At 50.5% G+C, this 17,581-nt stretch overlaps 5 protein-coding genes across 5 annotated transcripts; 2 read left to right on the forward strand and 3 right to left on the reverse strand.

Annotated features, from left to right (window-relative positions):
• Window positions 1-256: 256 nt before the first annotated feature.
• On the reverse strand, window positions 257-1,447 carry RhiXN_10464 (amino acid permease; the record flags this gene model as incomplete). Its single annotated transcript, XM_043330280.1, has 6 exons — window positions 257-259; window positions 320-508; window positions 556-766; window positions 818-948; window positions 998-1,169; window positions 1,230-1,447. The coding sequence occupies 6 exons, from the start codon at window positions 1,445-1,447 to the stop codon at window positions 257-259; spliced, it is 924 nt and encodes a 307-aa protein (XP_043184377.1).
• A 41-nt stretch (window positions 1,448-1,488) lies between these two features.
• RhiXN_10465 (amino acid permease) lies at window positions 1,489-5,492 on the reverse strand (the record flags this gene model as incomplete). The annotated part of the gene is made up of 14 exons (XM_043330281.1): window positions 1,489-1,523; window positions 1,573-1,723; window positions 1,778-2,214; window positions 2,276-2,364; window positions 2,417-2,511; window positions 2,570-2,833; window positions 2,931-3,017; window positions 3,195-3,484; window positions 3,541-3,652; window positions 3,703-3,822; window positions 3,876-3,923; window positions 3,975-4,548; window positions 4,602-5,083; window positions 5,232-5,492. 14 exons carry the CDS (start codon window positions 5,490-5,492, stop codon window positions 1,489-1,491), a joined length of 3,045 nt encoding a protein of 1,014 aa, XP_043184378.1.
• A 420-nt stretch (window positions 5,493-5,912) lies between these two features.
• On the forward strand, window positions 5,913-7,254 carry RhiXN_10466 (guanine nucleotide-binding protein subunit beta-like protein; the record flags this gene model as incomplete). The annotated part of the gene is made up of 6 exons (XM_043330282.1): window positions 5,913-5,958; window positions 6,012-6,074; window positions 6,172-6,472; window positions 6,526-6,601; window positions 6,784-7,049; window positions 7,101-7,254. The coding sequence occupies 6 exons, from the start codon at window positions 5,913-5,915 to the stop codon at window positions 7,252-7,254; spliced, it is 906 nt and encodes a 301-aa protein (XP_043184379.1).
• Window positions 7,255-11,153: 3,899 nt separating this feature from the next.
• RhiXN_10467 (Negative regulator of sexual conjugation and meiosis) lies at window positions 11,154-14,576 on the forward strand (the record flags this gene model as incomplete). The annotated part of the gene is made up of 8 exons (XM_043330283.1): window positions 11,154-11,302; window positions 11,349-11,766; window positions 11,793-12,564; window positions 12,628-12,706; window positions 12,766-13,229; window positions 13,298-14,145; window positions 14,199-14,211; window positions 14,287-14,576. The coding sequence occupies 8 exons, from the start codon at window positions 11,154-11,156 to the stop codon at window positions 14,574-14,576; spliced, it is 3,033 nt and encodes a 1,010-aa protein (XP_043184380.1).
• Window positions 14,577-16,632: 2,056 nt separating this feature from the next.
• On the reverse strand, window positions 16,633-17,356 carry RhiXN_10468 (uncharacterized protein; the record flags this gene model as incomplete). The annotated part of the gene is made up of 4 exons (XM_043330284.1): window positions 16,633-16,866; window positions 16,916-17,191; window positions 17,238-17,300; window positions 17,348-17,356. 4 exons carry the CDS (start codon window positions 17,354-17,356, stop codon window positions 16,633-16,635), a joined length of 582 nt encoding a protein of 193 aa, XP_043184381.1.
• Window positions 17,357-17,581: the final 225 nt, after the last annotated feature.

The raw sequence follows: 17,581 nt of genomic DNA on the forward strand, positions 1-17,581 counted from the left end.
CATTTGTGATAAGCAATATAGCAATGTACAACCCCGTCCCTGATTATTCTAATAGTACTAGTGATGAACCATGGATACCAGAGGATTATAGGAACGAATTGCATTTAAAGTCCGGATATAAATAAATAAGCTCGGTCGCATCAAAATCTGATTAGTCGTACTCCTCTATAGTCACCAATTTGCCAAGGGTGGGATTTCCCTGGGCAAGACATGAACATCCTACTGCGAGGTACGGAAAGCGCTTCGCTGATTGCTTCTACTATCTAAACAAATCAATGCAAGTAAGCCAACTATCTGGTGTGGAAAGCTCAACACATACCACCGGACTAAAAGATCCGCGAACAAATACAAGATCTATGGTTACAGACGGAAAAAGTTCCTCGAGAAGTCGGATGTTTGCCTGAAGCTCGAGTACAATCATCCCGTCCGTGTAAGCATGTGCGACAATCACACGGTCAGTGATTTCGTTGTCTTGGATATACGTCACAGCTCGCATTAAATGATTAATCTGATGACTGTGTTAGCAACTGGTACTGTCGTAGAAGCGACACTTACATGCTCGTCTTTGACCCAGAAGACGACGGGATGTTTTCGGAAATGTTTCATCCAGCGAACGACCAAACGGTCAAGTTTCCACCCCCGAAACATTTTAGTCTGGTCCATTGCCCACAGCATTATTCGCGCCACTTTCAAACGGGAGCTAGGAAGTAAAATTCCCAGCAGTGTCAACGTGAAACATATGGCAAATAATCCTAGCGTTCGAGGACTATCACGAGAGTGTGAGAAAAGTGAGATTGCTATGTAAACAGCAACTTACTCTTGGATAATGTTTCCTATTAGGATGGCCAACATTACTATGATACCCAGTACTGCGGTCCACATGGATGACTTGTATGCCCTTGGTAATCTATCCAACGAGAACTTGAGTAAAAGGCAAGATGTACTGTACTGAATACCATTTTCATATATTATCTTCTCCAATAGATATAGCACTCACAAGGAGCATAGTAGATACGAATGCCGCTGAAACCATAGTCGAAACGGTCGAGAGTGAGAAAGCTGACGAAAAATAGACAGCTATGGAGATGACAACAAACAGGATGACGGGCAGATATGTAGCTTCCATTGCAGGAAGTGGGTGCAGAAACAACTGAGGAAGTACTCTCTCCCTGAAGCAGATTTCATAAGTTCGCAAAGTGTATGAGGTCTATCAGTAGACCTTGGCTTACCGAGCTAGAGCTTCAACAAGATTACACCCGGTAACAACTCCAGCAAATATACCAACGGAAAAAACGAGCAAACAGTCAACCACAATTACGACCCTCATTGGCTTCCCAAGAGACACTTCGGCCAGAACAGCAAGTAAATTGTCCGTCTTCATGATAACCTCATTTGGAAGTAACGCATATACCAGCAGGACCAACGGAACATTCAGGATCAGAGACATGATGAGCAAGTTTCGAAGGGCCTGTCCATAAGACCCAGGCTTTATGCTTTGATATACCCAGGTGAGCACTCAAAGCCTGAAACACGTTATTAGTATTACAAAAGTCACATTTGGGGCCTACATACCCGTAATTCCTACACAGACCCCAATGTAGATTGAACGGGCTATCCTGGCCGCGCCCGTTGGTCGTAGTTCCCAATTATGGCGTATCATATCTGTGCCGGTATGTGTCCACGCGATGGTCGATCCCACCATGAGCACTGCCATTACAACCATCTAGGGTAATTTCAATCCCAAGTGTATGCGCTGAATAGTTGAAATGATACATACATGAATGATAGTAATGACCAAAGTCAGTTTACCGCTTTCACGAAGTGTGAATAAAGCGAAAAGGGCGATCAATACCAATAAATAAATTCCAATGGTGTGGTCAGTTGCGGGTATTTCCGGAAACTCCCCCTTGACGTACGCTCCCGCAGCGGCTGCACTGACAACACTTGCAGCCACAGCATCGATTAATGTAGTGGTAGCACCAATCGCCGCAAGTGTTCTTCCAGAAGATTGCAATAGATAAACATAGTTGGTCCCGTTCAGCCTAAAAGCGCTACCAAGTTCCAGAAGTATTGGTCGATATATCGTCATTATCAGGCATGCAACGAGCAGAGAGATGGGCGAGAATATTGAAGCCACCGCCGCCATCGCAGGGAATGTATAAAAAGCAGACCCAACGATCCCATTTCCAGATAAGGAGCTGGATCGAAATTGACCTGAATACCGGTATATTCTAGTTAAACGACGAACATCAACTCGACACATGATCCAACTAACCCATCTGTCGTTCAGGTTTGTTTATACGAGCATGCGCCTGGAGCATTTGTCCTGGTGTAAGCTCGAGGCAAGATACCGAACCCCAATTACTAAAAGCCAAACAATTAGGCTGGGAAAAATGGGTGAGTTTTGTAGCCACACCTGAGTTCCCATCCGTTTCCTATGTGTGTAAAGCGTGAGGGGCTAGAAGTAATCTTTAGGTCTCGGTTCTCTCTCGTCCTGGGTCTACGGGCAGCCTGAAAGTTTTGGAGGACAGTGAGTAGTCGCGAGCCAAATGTTGTATGATTTACTAACTGTTTCAAAGTGGGACTCTGAAAAATCCGGGAGAAGTCGAGTCTCCACTTCCTCGACGGTGACGCTGGCTGGTTCGTCTCTGGGACCCTGATGATCAAAATAAACAGAAAGCATGTCCGGCGCGAGTGAGAATGCTTTTCTCGGAGCCTTCTCATCGCTCGGCGGCCATTCGCTTAGAGTCTCAGAGTCTCTCGACTCCATCAGCTTTGATGTACGACGACGATAAGGAATGAAAATGAAGGAACGAAAAGGAACGTAGGTTTGCTATTTCGGAAGTAGCGAGCTAACAAGAAAATGCGCTTCGGGGTGATCTGGCGGGGCGAAGAGACGCGTTGTAGAATTCTAAGCGTTGTAAACCCACATCGTCGTCCAAATTGGATAAAAGTCGGGCAGGGTTCACAACATCTTGGCGGCCTGAAAGAGCAGTTTGGACAGCCTGAAAGGCCTTCTAAGTCTGGACTGTGTAAGCCTCTTCCACGTGACTTGGCGTGCGCCCTCTGAAAGACTTCGTTCGACACTTGGTACCTCGACACGGCTAAACAGCCTCATCGGAGCCGAACGGAGAGACTTCATGGTATAAAAGATTGGTCTTATATAGATTGAATGGCCGTTAAATACATCATACGGCCTTTAGTTGAGCATGAAGCCAGCCAACAGCAGCCAGTGGCCCCGCCCTTCTCACAACCTCGTCAACCTGGTTCTCGAATTGGCCCAGAGTTTCAGTGACAGGTAGTTTGGAGTCGAGGGCACCAAACTGAATGCGAGTGCCTCGTGGTGCAGTAGGATCGTATGAAGCCATGAGCTGAACCACAGATGGTACGCCACCTTTACAGGGAACGGGGAATTGAAGTAGAAGGGACAAGGGCGCTGACCCCGTAGAAATGTTCATCTGTGTAGGAATCGAAAGGAATTTTCCTGAAACATATGTGAGGCGACCCGGGTTGATTCCGTAGGGGTGGGATATCACGTACCAGAAAGCAGATTTTCCAGTCCTGGCGCCTCCAAAGTGTCTGTGTGCTGGGGTGTTTCTTCCCAGACGTAGGATGAAATCGTGTTGTTCAGCCAACATTGTTCCCGAACGATCTAGAGAAGCTCAGCACAACTCGATAACCTAATCCGGGCGCGAGACCAACCTCCAGTATCGTCCATACTTCGGCCATATTCCGTACTCGTACTCGCCCGAGTACAAATCCTGCTTCATTAGGAACTCGGAGTGTCAAATGAATAGGAGGGTACAATCGGTTGGGTGACGTCTAGACGGCAGTATTTGGGTCAGAGAAGCTTGGTTCATAGTGATTTAACGTACTTGTGTCGTGTACAGATGCTCTGTTATTATTCGAGAACGCTTCTGAAGCTAAAGGTCGACCTTAGCTCTGAGAGTTCAGTGAGTTGCCAACCTTCTTACCAGCATGCTGACCCATCCAGGATTCTCTCCACTTATCAGGCCCATGCCGAGGTTCATGAATCCCATACCAGAGAGTGTGACATCAATGTCACCCACATGTCCTAAAGCTTGCACTAGAGCTTGCATCGCACTGCGTCGCATGACTAGTCCCTTGGCGCCAAAGTCTAGTACCCACGAGCTATCTCCGTCAGGTAATGGAAATGCGTGGGATTGTGACGGCATGGATGAGACACCCAGGAGTGGGAAGTATGGTATACGTGGAGGTGTGGGGTGAGTGGGTTCAGAATTAGACTGATTGCCAGATACAACGATCAAATTGCAGGTAGTAATGCCAGGCGGCGTAGGATGCTGGGCTACAAATCGCCGTAACAGATTGTTTGGGATGTCGATGTTAGGCTGGGGGTCTGAGGGGGGACCCTCGACATGGTTTGTGGACGCCTTGAGAAGGCTCAGGTACGATATAGGAGTCATGCCAATTAGGAATGAGATGCTAGGAGAATTGAGGTTGATCAGCGGAAACGCATGAGCACGTCGTAAGAATATGTCAAGTGGTGCTTTGGGGGCCCCTAATTGGCTGAAGCAAGAAGTAAGCATGAGATCTACACTGAGGCCGATAAATTTGCCAACCTGGCAAGTCCTGCTGCTTCCTGACACGCCAGATCTATTACTTTGGGAGACAGTATCCCGACCTCCGCAAACCATCGCGCGCCGGTTCCCCCATTTTTGGCCTCTTGAGCAGCCTGCGAATCTAAAAGCATGATATACCGTATGTGCGCCATAACGCGCCATGCCAACTGGGCAGCTTTTGTGGCATCAGCACCTTCTCTAGTAACCTCATTAATGTATGCAGTGATATCGGCCCCAAGAAGGTCTTCCACGGTGTTAGGTGGCTGGGTTACCGGGGCGGACTCTGATGTTGTGGGATAGGACGATTTTAACGAGACGAGTCGAATGGAATGATGGTCGGCTCCTGCAACTGATTTTTCAAACGTGAGGTCCAGGACAACTGCGGAGCCCGCACAAGTGAGGGTGTTTTGGCCGTTCTCATCGCTTTGATACTTCCATTTTGGCACTCTTGGCCCATATTTCAGCTCGTGATAGGATAAAATCTGGACGAAGTTTAGGATCCAACGGAATATCCTCAACCCAGTGATGACCCTGGTCAGGTAAAAGCTCGCCCGCCCGCTGACTCAGATCTTGACGCTGGCTGAGTTCTTCTCAAACCGAACTCATTATTGATTTATAGAAGGGACGTACCTCGAAGACAACTTGATCGTGTGTGGCATGTTCTTTCAGCAAGGAAATAATCTTGGAATCGGAAACCGGTAGCATGGTTACTAGAGCATTAGACACTGACTGGGTCACATCCAGGATCTCTCTAAGAAATTGCTGAGATGGTGCCCTTGTCGCATAGGCATGCATATCCTGAGGGTCTGAGGATGGCAGCGCCGCGCCAACTCGGAGTAAGAGGTTATCTATAGCCCCTAACACAGTGGATGATTTATTTGTTGAAGCCATCGGTTCAAGGCAAAAGAATAGAAATAGGTAGCTTGAGCAGCACTCTAAAAGCAGGCTCTATCCACCAAGCGTCTTAATAAGTAGTTCTCACGGTTCAGGCTATGACAACAAGTCTACAGCGACCGTAGTATCAAGCACCCAAACAAACCCAGTTCAAGGTTAATCGATTATATAAAGCTCAGCTAGAGTATATCAACAGACGGTGTTAGCAAGATGGTGGTGAGTCCAGGACCGGAACGCAAATCCAGTGAGGTCAGGGACACCTAAGGAGGAGGTGGTCAGGACGTGAAGTCGCGTCAGGCACAGCGCTTAAGAAATGGATCTAGTTAGCACCTCAAGCCGCACCAATTTGCATCCGAAGGATTCCGTCGGACAATCCAGACAGGTCCATCGTTGCTACACGCACTCCCGCCGCCCAAAATGTCCGAGTCTATGCGCTATATCGGAACTCTTACTGGCCACAAAGGTGAGTAAATCTTGCTCAAGTAAATCATGCCGATCTAATGAGAACTATTTCAGGCTGGGTCACTGCGATCGCAACCTCTAGCGAATCGCCAGATACCATTTTGACAGCCTCGCGTGGTCAGTATACTATATACTGAGAATCCTGGACTCTTTCACTTAATCTATCTGGGTAGACAAGACTATCATCGTCTGGCAACTCACCCGTGACGAACAGCAGTACGGCTATCCCAAGCGTATTCTCCACGGCCACACAACCACTTCGTGTCGGATATTGTCATCTCATCTGACGGCCAATTCGCCCTTTCCTCTTCCTGGGACCACACTCTCCGTCTCTGGGATCTCAACACTGGCCTTACCACCCGTCGCTTTGTTGGACACACTTCTGATGTGCTCTCTGTCAGCTTCAGTGCTGACAACAGGCAGATCGTTTCTGGAAGCCGTGACCGCACCATCAAGCTCTGGAACACTCTCGGAGAGTGCAAGTTTGATATCAAAGAGGAGGGCCACTCCGAATGGTAAGTTCAGAATCAAACGTGGAGTAGATATATGCTTAGGAGCACGTGTGTAGGGTTTCGTGCGTCCGCTTCAGCCCTAACGCGATGAACCCAGTCATCGTCTCGTGCGGTTGGGACAAGGTTGTCAAGGTGTGTTTAAAACGAGTTCAATACCGACTGTCTTCTTCTTCTCGGCATGATGCTACACATAATATTTGCTACTTTAGAGAGCCCCTACGCTCTATGAAACTAGAAATTATCACCAAGATCTCTGACCCCCTCCCATTCTTGTCGTACTCGTAATTTTCACATTCACTCACGGCGACTTTCAGGTCTGGGAGCTCTCCAAGTGCAAGCTCAGGACAAACCACTACGGCCACACTGGTTACATCAACTCGATATCCGTCTCCCCCGATGGTTCGCTCGCTGCTTCCGGAGGCAAGGACGGAATCACCATGCTGTGGGATCTTAACGACGGAAAGCACCTCTACTCGCTCGAGGCTGGTGATATCGTCAATGCTCTCGTCTTTAGCCCTAACAGGTACTGGCTCTGCGCCGCGACAGCGAGCTGCGTTAAGATCTTCGATCTTGAGAGCAAGTGAGCCATGGTCTCTCCATCTATTAATTCAAATATTAACGCAACTTCTAGGTCGATTGTTGATGAGCTTAAGCCCGAGTATACCAGCACTGGCAAGACCGGACGGGAACCTGAGTGTGTGTCCCTCGCCTGGTCCGCAGACGGCCAGACCCTCTTTGGTGGATTCTCAGACGACCTTGTTCGCGTCTGGACCGTCAGCTCGTAAGGTGCTGGCGCTGGTTGGCTGGTCTGGGTATTATCGTTTTTGTAGTATACTTTGTTTCAGCTCAAAATGGCACCTTGTATTAGCCGTGAACGATTCGGAGTATCGAGTGCTGAGGTAATCTGAGAGTCAAAGTGCCCGGAACGAACACAAATGCAACGAGCTGTATGAAAAATAATAATAAGGTGAATGGTATCAGTGGCCTTGACGTAGATCTGATCAGCTTTAAAGTTCTTTCATCTCAATAGGAACTGGCACTTTGTAAACTTAACCTGGCGAATCTACCCCAGCCAGATCTCCGAATTGGTTTGGCACTATTTGGTCTGGGTGTATGCGCTTATACAAGTCCGAAACGACTTCTCTTTACGGCTCACGTTCGTCTCGGCGCATAGGTATTTCTTATTCAAGCCATCCCTCATGCTATTACGTTCACCCTTCAAACCTTGCAATTACTCATTCGATTTTCTAAATTACAGAACATCACTTTGATCCATTACGCCTTTTTTCCGTTGACATGAACTCTTCACTAAAGCGGCCATTGTCTATGCATAGTTGCACCCACATTCATCAGCCCATTCGCCACGCCTCTGCACCTTGAGCTTGCCCCAATACACGAACACAACACCGCCCATCTTCACTGCTCTATCAGTCACTATACAAAACACGTCAATCTCAGCGAATCGTGACAGAACTGTGACCAACACCACAAATGAAATAAACGTCCCTAAACGTCATGATCATCCAAGTCTTGATACGCACAAGCTAGTTCAGGTTCGAAGATGGGCTTTGCATGATTTACACTATTGGATTCGCGAAGCACTTGACCACATTCAACGCTCACCGGCTGACCCGTGACTCCAACAAGAGACTCTGTCTCAATTCCAACGACACAACTAGCCCAATGGTGAACCCTTGCCATTGTTCTCTATGTAATGTGTGGCGCTGGACTAGTGCTCTTGTCCTGGTCATGGGATCTCGTCATTTAAACTCTAGTTCACACGTGGTTAATGGCGGTGACGGTGGTTGGCGGGCCTAGCCTAAGCCTAGTCTCTACTCCTCTTGCTCCCGTCACAGGCCCCAAAATCCGATGCATAGCTCCATTGGCTGGACCAGACCGTACGAGGAATCCGCTGGACCTATGTCAGTAGCACCGTCACGCTCTGCCCCAGCCGCCTTGCATTTTCCGGCGAATTGGTCTCACATTTCACTCACGGTCGCTTCTCACGAAGGAACATTGGAGCCTTCCCTCGAGGCGGACACTTGTTCTCGCGGGTTCGAATTTATAATTAGCAGTGCGACGGGGTGACTATCGGGTTCAGCAGTTCGGTAATGGAGGTTACGGTCCTGATTGTAAGCGATCGTGTAAAGGGCAAAGCTATCGGCTCCGAACCGTAGATTTGCTCTTCTAGTCACGTTTGCTTCAGAAATAAATCCTTTGATCGCAGCGGTGGATCTAAATCCGGCCTGTTCTTGCGCATACAACCTTATTGATACACGAGAAGCCCTGTATCCGGTCCGAATACACACACACACCTGACAACTCGGTACTCGATGATCCTTACACTCGCCTCAAGGTACAATTCGGTCTCCTACCGAACACTCAAGGTTAACTGTGGGATTCGCCAACGATAACTCGGCCCTAAGTTCTCGTTCCGTCACGCCCTTCGTTCCTGCCTATCATACGCCGTTATGGCGCTTTCATGATAATCGAATTTCCATTTCGCCTATACATACCGTGTCAGTAATTCTACACAGTTGAACGTCAGGCGTTCTATTCACGAGGAACCATCTGTTTCCCCGAAGTTCAACGGCGAGGCCGAATGGAAACCACCCTTCACATTGACTGGCCTCTCGAAACGCGGGAGCAGGCGACTCCGCTAGGCTCGTCTAGCACTGGGTAAACCTCCAACCTTGAATACTCGAGGCAGGAGGCACTCGAAAATCAAAGTGTCAGATACTCGAATTCTATATCACGATAGTTGATCCGAATCTGTAAACGTTACTTCTCGGTAAATTGAGAATTTCATTTCTCGGGTTCGGGTCGAGTATGGCGTTTAATAGAGCGTGTTGTGCGAAAGTGAGAAGTATGGATGAGTGTAATTTCTATGCGGGTCTCATGTATACGCGTGACAACCCTGTTTCTATTTTGGGAAAGGTGGGCCTTTTGTGATAATTCACTATTCGCAATGGGTAAGAACACTTACAAAAACCACCCCTCGAAACAGAGCTGCCGACAAATACAATACATAGATGACCTTTGGGACCTTGCTATGACCCCTTGCCTTTACCCACCGCACCAACATCAAAACGTCCCGGACTTTGTATGTTCCCTACTTTGCTGCTTAATTAAGTCCACGATCAAGCGCCGCTACCCCCAAAATGAGATCTACATTACCCCGAAATGAACCAGGAGGTTCTTGAGCTACGCCATTTATATTTCAGGGTGAGCTTGTCCGGGTGTGTGACCAAGGAGTAGTCCATCGATATGTGACTTTATTAACACGACACGAACTTGGTGTAAGATAGCAACCTTGGCAACGAACAAACGTAGAAATAGATAGGGTGGGAGTGGGGACATTTGAAATATATGCGAAACAGTCGAGTTTGAGTCTTGGGGAATATTCGAGGCATCTCCAATATTGTTTGTTCACTTGGGCAACAAGCTTGACATAAAAAAAATGACCAAAAGAACTCGGTCGCTGTGCGATTCGAACACACGCGGTCGGAGACCATACCCTGTGCTGATGTAATAGCAGGGGCACCCATTAACCACTCTGGCAAACGACCTTGAAATAGACGCATCCTCAAGCTTTGTATTCATTTCAATGCAAACTAAGAGTATTCGGAATTCCCATCCTCCGAAATACGAAATGACCGCACACGCAATAAAGGACTCGTCATGCCGGCGCCGAGGGCCGAGTCTCGACCATGTGGACCGTCGCAGTGTCAATTGCGGTGATCATTTGTTTAGGATCCATACGTAAGATTGGAGAGAATACATGCACGCAGGTTTGATTGGCATTGAATTCGAACAGCATACATATATGGTGGTTCCTAAGTCTGGACGGAGAGAGTGATGGACGAACTGTAGGATGGTGTGCTTGGATTCTTGATTGCGAGCTGGGGACCCAATACGTGTCAGCCCTATCCAGGTGAGGGATCTCCTGTCTCGGAATAGACGGGTGCGATCGGCAGTATCTAGCAAGTTCTATGGACTCGGGGGTTGGGGCAAGCGGGATACCTGTGCCGTCCCACGTACTGGCAGTGTTTGTAGAACAGCCGGCGGATGTGTGTATTGTGTGGGGATGGAAGAGGCCGTACCTTTTGAGTGATTGTAGCCGGCTTGCTGAGAAAACGTCTGGAATCACACATCTCAAACCGGTTGCCGCCTCGTCGCGGTGAAAAAGCATGGGGTTGATCCGCGACATGGAAGCGGGAGGAGTGAAAATAGAGTGGATGACGAAAGAGGGATTTGGAGTTGCGTTGTGACCGTGACGGTCACGTGGAGTCGGGGCGGCGGGACGATAGGCGGGTCTGTATGCGTTTGAGGGGGAAAGGATGTGTAAGAGAGTATGAAGGAATGGAGAGAGAAACGTGTCCGAACGGCAAAGAGAGATGAGAAAGTATGGGAGGGTGTGACCAGTGTGACCGGATGCTGCGGGTTCTGGAGCACATGGGCGTTGCACATGGACAAGGGAAATAGCAGGCAGCGGTGATGCCGAGCGAGTGCAGTGTTGGTCTCTCCCCCCTCCTTCCCTCTCATCTTCTTCTCCCTCGTTCGTAGACTTGCTGCTGCTTTGAGCGCGTAGGTCGACGAATAACGTGTAGCTCTGGATAATTGTGATTGTGTGTGAAGGTGTCTTATCTTAATAACTTGACGTTTATCGCTCTCTCGGGCGCGGATGTCGCACGTCGTTTTTCCGACTGACGGTGAGCGGATGGCGCGTCCGCAGGCCAGCTCGGCGCTCTTTGCTGCTCTTGCTGCCAACACCGAGCGCTTCAGCCAGCCATACCAGTACGCGATTCCTCCGCTCCAGACCTCTGGCATCAGGTGAGCTGACTCGTATATCCATTCATAATATGCTCATTTTCTCCAGCCGCCGACTGTCCAGTGCTGGCTACGACTCTCCCTCGTCTGGCCTGCCGAGCCCCACATGGCCTACGCCGCCGCACACGCCGTCCAAGAGCCAGAATGAGCCCAAGCCGCTGTTGCTCCCACCGTCGGTGGTGTCGTCGGCGTCTCCGATCCGAATGAGTCCACGTGCAAATCCAAGGCGACTCAGCAATGCCTCTGCCCGCTTCTCTCGTCGTGTCTCTCTCGCCAGCGCTTATTCTCTCTCCCGCCCTCCCTCGAGCGCCCGTCTCCAGTCCCGCCAGGTCTCTGTCCGTCTTGCCTCGTCCGTCCGCAACTCGTCCTATTCCAATGGCATGCCTGAAGAAACACTCGGAGAAGGAGATGTCGTTGGTCATGGCATGATCGTCAACGGCGAGCTCGTTACCGCTGTGACCATGGCCGTGAGCCGGTGATGGGCGGCCCCGAGAATGGCGCCAACGCACGATACGAAATTGTCCGTAAACTCGGAAGTGGTTCCTATGCTACTGTGTTCCTTGCCCGCGAGATCCTGGCCGAGCCTGGTCCCCCGACCGATAGCGACCTGCCGTTTGAGTGGAATGGATCGGACGACACCCATGCAGATCCCGACATGACGATCCGCCCCTCGAGTGCACGTATCTACGGCCGGTCTTTTGCAATCAAATGTCTCTCTCGTGCGTCCCTCACATCTCCCGAGAGTCTCGCCGTCCAGATGCTTGAAGCCACCATCCACGGAAGTCTCCCTGTCCACTCCAACGTCGTTACGCTCCATGCAGCCCTCGAAAGCAACTCGTGCCTCTTCCTCGTCCTCGAATACGTCCGCGGCCCTGACCTCTTCTACTTTCTCGAGCAGAGCCGCGATACGTTCCCCCCGTCGCCTCTGTCTGAAGAACACGAACACGAATTCACTCCCCGTGCCCCATCCCATGTCCCCGAGCAGAACCGCACCCCGCCAACCCCATCGCTCCTTTCCGCCCTCGGGCCCAGTCTCATCCTCAGTCCGACACGGCTCAAGCTCATCGCGAGCATGTTCAGGCAGATGTGCGACGCCGTTGCTGCCTGCCATGCCCATGGAGTCTCCCACCGCGACATCAAGCCCGAGAACTTTATCGTCACCGATGCTGAGATCGGCGAGGACCGTCGCGTTGTCGTCAAGCTCTCTGACTTTGGTTTGGCTACGGTGATGATGAAAGCGCTGATATGGATTGTGGATCTGCTCCGTACATGAGCTATGGTGTGTCCCACTATTTTTGAACCCAACCTGTGACTGACGACCTGTATAGAATGCCGAAACAACTGCGCACCCACCTACAAGCCCCGTGCAGCCGACGTCTGGTCTCTCGGCATTGTCCTTATCAACATGTACGTCCTCTCCATCACCCGTGCCTTGCCCTCACAGCTAACCCGCCCCACCTACCCAGGCTCTACCACGTCAACCCCTGGTCCGACACATTCGAATCTGCCTGCCCATCCTTTACAGCCTTCCGACTTGCACCCATCGAGTTCTTCCTGTCCCGCTTTGCCGGCATGACCCGCACCGTCGCTACATTCCTCGCCACCCGCGTCTTTTGCATCCCCGACACGAACCGCATCGACGCTGAAGGGTTCGGCGAATGGGTCAAGGACCTCGTCTCGCATTTCGGCGAACCGGTTTCCGTAGGCGGTGTGGTTGTCAAGGGATGCGTGCCCGTGCAGAGGGAAGGCCTCATTGATGTCGAGGGTGCCAAGGAGGTGTTGGGTCTCGGTTTGGTCTTGGCCGAAGAGGTTCAAGTGGTCCGTGAGGAAGGAGACGAAGGAGAAGAGGAAGAACCCATGACGCCCGTCGCAGAGGAAAAAGAAATCATGCGCACGACGACTTCGGGAGCTAGGAAACGCGGCAAGCGAGGTGCCAAGAAGAACAAACAGCCCGAGACGGTGCCGCTGCTACTATTACCACTACTACTGAAACCGCAGCCAAAGTCCAAGACCTCGCTCGCGAGCTGTCTGCTCAGTCTGGAAAGATGTCTCGCGAGAGTTCGGGTTCGGGCACTGGAAGCAAGTTGACCAAGAAGGCGAGCAAGTGGAGTTTGTTCCGTGTCAAGAACGAGGCGGGTGTCAAGAAGGAGCCGAGCTCTGGTGCTGGTGGTGGATCGGCCGCGACGGTCAAGTCTCTGCTTACCAGCCTCGACGCTCAGCCTGCTATGCCTGAGCCGAAGTATGTGCACCCTCATGCCCCTGGAGCAACGCACGTCCCGCACCCTCCGATGGTGCACCAGCCGCTGCCGCCTCCTCCCGCTGCAACAACCGCCCCGACTCAGATCCCGTTCCCGGTCCACGCGCCTCATACACCTTCTCCCCTCGGCGGACGTCGTCCCGCAGACAGATGGGGCGACTCGCCCATCGGTCAATTTGGCACGTCTCCGGTCGGCGCGAGCGGAAGAATGTACAAGGCCCCCAGAGGGAGCGATTCGAATGTATCGCTTACAGGTTCGGTCAAGTCCAACGGTCCAGGCTCGGTCAATGCGTTCAGCGCACCCGCGCTTGCCAATGCGTTCAACCCCCCTGCCCCAACCAGCGCATACAGTCCTGTCCCAATCCCCAACGCGGTCCCGCCCAACGCCCACAACGCCGCGCCGATCCCCGAGTCTACGAGCGCGCCTCGGCCGCAGAATCCAACAACTGGCGCCAGAGCACGTCGACCGTCTCCACTTCGTTCACCCACTTTTCCAACGGGTCGTCTCGCACGGTCTCGACCGTCGCGACCAGCGTCTCCGGCTCGGCCTCGATGTATTCCCATCATTCCAAGGGCTCGCCGGCCCCGAGTGTGCGGAGCGGTCCCAAGAGATTCAATCAGCCCCACCCACAGCAACAACAGTCGAACGTCAAGTGTGAGTTTCTTTTTTTCTTCTTCCTTTGCGGGTGTGGGTTGGATAAGAGGCTGATCCCCTGATGGCGATGCGCAGATATCGAAGGCACACCATGGGAACTTGATGCTCTTCCTCGTCAAGCCCACCCTCGAGTCAACGGCCAACTCGTCCAGGGCCACATTCACGGTGGTCCGACCGGGTCTCGGAGGAATAAGCCGCGCAACGCAAATGGCCTAGGCACGATCAGCGAAGGTGGAGAGCGCAAGAGCATGAACCTTGAACGGCAACGGAGTGCGAGTCCCGAGGTTCCGAAGAAGGTTCAAAAGGGACAGATTAATACGCTTCGTGGAATGTTGAGGGCCTTTGGAGCAGGAGGCAAGGATTAATCATGTTTCTTGCGGATTGATCTCTTTGTTCCCTCACCCTTCCCCTTCTTCTCCTCCCCCTTAGAGTGAATCAATTCCTCCTCGTGCCCCCCCTCGACCTCACGCCGATCCCTACCCCGCTTTCGATGTATCAATCTCTGTAATGCCTATGCTCTCCCTCGCCCTCATCAACATGCTTAAACGGACTGAGCTCTCGTGTCTCTTTGCACCCCCCAAATTGTTTTATTCCGTCCCGAGCTCGGTCTTTGGACTATTTATCCCGCCCGGCTTTTTCCCCTGCTTTTTCTTTTTCTTTTTTATCGTACCTCCTTGTTCCATACGTCAACTGCCTTTCCTTAGCACACACACCTCCCTAACCTCCTGCCTGGCCAACACTGCCTCGCAGGACCCGTTGAAACGACCTTGACCCGCCCACCCCACCCAAAGGGGGCACAGCACCAACACACACACTCGCTACAAATTTCCGTTTTTTTTTCTCTCTCTCCTCCCGGTTTTTCTTATTTCTCTGCATCGATCTCGTTTTCTGCTATCGCCTCCAAAGTGTATAGAAAGACAGAAAGAAAGAAAGAAGAAACAAAAAACTGATGACACATCTACATGGAAATTTGTTGTTTTGTTCTACTGTTATGTTGTATTGTGACTATGTGCCAATTGAACTCGGGGTGGGTTGATGACCATGATCTTTTTCGGGCTTGACGGGCCATGGGATGAAGCTCAAGCTCTGACCAGGGGGGATGCGTGAGAACGTGGCTCCCTGGCTCCCCTCGAAAGTGTGGGGCTTGGAAGGTGCCTGGATATGGCGCACGCCCATGAGCGAATCCGCCAAGTCGACGTCTCGGCACAGGAACAACATCGGCCCGTGTACGATCCAGGATAGCCAACCCATACCTAAAAATGGACACGGGCAGAGCAAAACGTGTGTACAATACCCCATGTGTATGCCCTCTCTTCCCCTTTCATGTAACGCACTCTGATCCAACAGCCCCCCCCTCCTCTCTCTCTTTGCTGGCGTATACGTATACGTGCGTTACAGTGACGCCAGTCACAAACCCTCCACGGTACCTCTTGCGACCATGCGGGGCGGCCGAGGGGTTAGAGATAACGAATTGGGTGGTGTGACGCTCCGAGCTTGGGTTGTTCTGATCATCTTCGGCGAAATGAGTCTCGATTTCGACGGGCGCGGGATGTGCGTACGTGTGGATGAATTGGAATTTGGGCTAGGGGGAAGGCTAGTGCATATATGCTTTACAAAGGGGGTGGGGGGGCTGTTTTGCTCTTGAATTGACTGAATCAGTACTTGTTTGCAAAGTTGGATACCTGGGAAAGATCTAATTAGGTGGGTTCTTGCTGATTGGTGTTGGCTTGGCCGCTTGGATCGTCGGTGTGTCGGGCTTTATATAATAGTCATCAATTGCCGAGGTTAGTGACGCTCAGCTTCTCAGGTTAATCATGACGCCATTAAAGGAAGTTCAAGATATCGAGTTTCTTCTGGGTATACGCAGAAAGTCATGGGAGCAATTCACTCAGTGGTTCTAGCGTGAACGTGACTTCTTGACTGCTGTACCTAGATAAGGAGTCAATATAGAAATGATTGGCCTCTCGAGAAAGGTATAGCCTGAATATGTCAATATGAATAGTTACCACATGGAACAAAGGCTATCGATTTGGACAAACCAATATGAAGCAATTCCGATGTCGACCGGAAGGTTCATATCCATGTGTAGAGTTGACTTGATGTCTTGGCCAAGTCAAAGCCACTGTCGTGACCATATGGTTATGGAAAATTAGTGACTGGGTCGACCCGACCTACTTAGAATGTTGCGTTGTATTGATATATACGACATTGCATACGTTGGATACATGCACAACATTGCCTTATATATATCCAGAGCTTGAGGTCATGGATGACCAGCTATTAGTTGAATTGTACATGAGTGTGTAAGAGATCGTTACGGCCTCGATATGATTAGGCCTATTACTTGGCCGTGGGAGAGAACATGTTTTAGAATAAATAAACTGATAAAAGAGGGGGAAAAGGCTCAAGATCGAGCAAAATCTAAGTGAGTTGGGAGCCCGACCGTTTCTCGAACGCATAGCTAACCATCCCACCCCAGTCTTTTTGTTGTCCGGACTGGTCCGCGAGAAAGCTCGAGACCATAGTGCTATCGGCCGCCTGTAGGATGTGCAAAAGGACAGGGTCCTGAATAAGTTCGGAGCAGCCATCCATGAAGCAATTTATATGCCTCCATTGGCTTAATGAAGCCAGGGCTTCACGCCTTCGTTTCTTTTCCTACCCGCTCGTCAGAAGTTGGTCACGCAGCGTAGGTGACCGGACCCACCGCTTTACTCATTTTACTGGGTTTGACTTGGGATGCAGGAACGAATCCCATTTCTACCTCGGACTCTGAACTGGAATCTGAATCCGAGTCGTTGATAACATTTTTCCTAGACTTCTTGCCAACGCTCTTGGCTAGTTCACTGGGGTCTACAAGCTCTGATTCGTCATCAGAGTTGGCATTCGAGCTCACAACATGGTCGCTGTTTGAACAATGGCATTGCAAGAGCTCGTGAGTTTGGCATAGAGTATGCGGGTGAATGCTGAAAATATCTTGCAGCTGAAACGCCAGTGAGTGGAAATCCAACCAATGTCAATTTGCTTACATCTCGTTGGGTGAAAGAGTCCGCACTTGACTTTGAGGACGAATTAGCTTCCTTGCCGGATGACTATGATCGAGTTGAGAAACAGCAACAATGTTCAAGCACGTACTGACCTCGGACATCAGTGCTACATATCAACATATGAGTGATGAAACAATCAAGGTACTGGGATGTCTTACAGTTACTCAGGCCCAACTTGGTAACCTGTCGTTGATAAATTTTCTCTTTTCAATCGACCAAACACATGATGAGAAAGCGATGGCACGAATAATAGACGAAAGCATACCGTCAATGGTGCCGGTCGTTATCAACCGATATATAAAAACGGGGCGTTTCTACCATGCACA

This window comes from Rhizoctonia solani, chromosome 11 (genome assembly GCF_016906535.1).
Source record: "Rhizoctonia solani chromosome 11, complete sequence".
Lineage (NCBI taxonomy): Eukaryota > Fungi > Basidiomycota > Agaricomycetes > Cantharellales > Ceratobasidiaceae > Rhizoctonia > Rhizoctonia solani.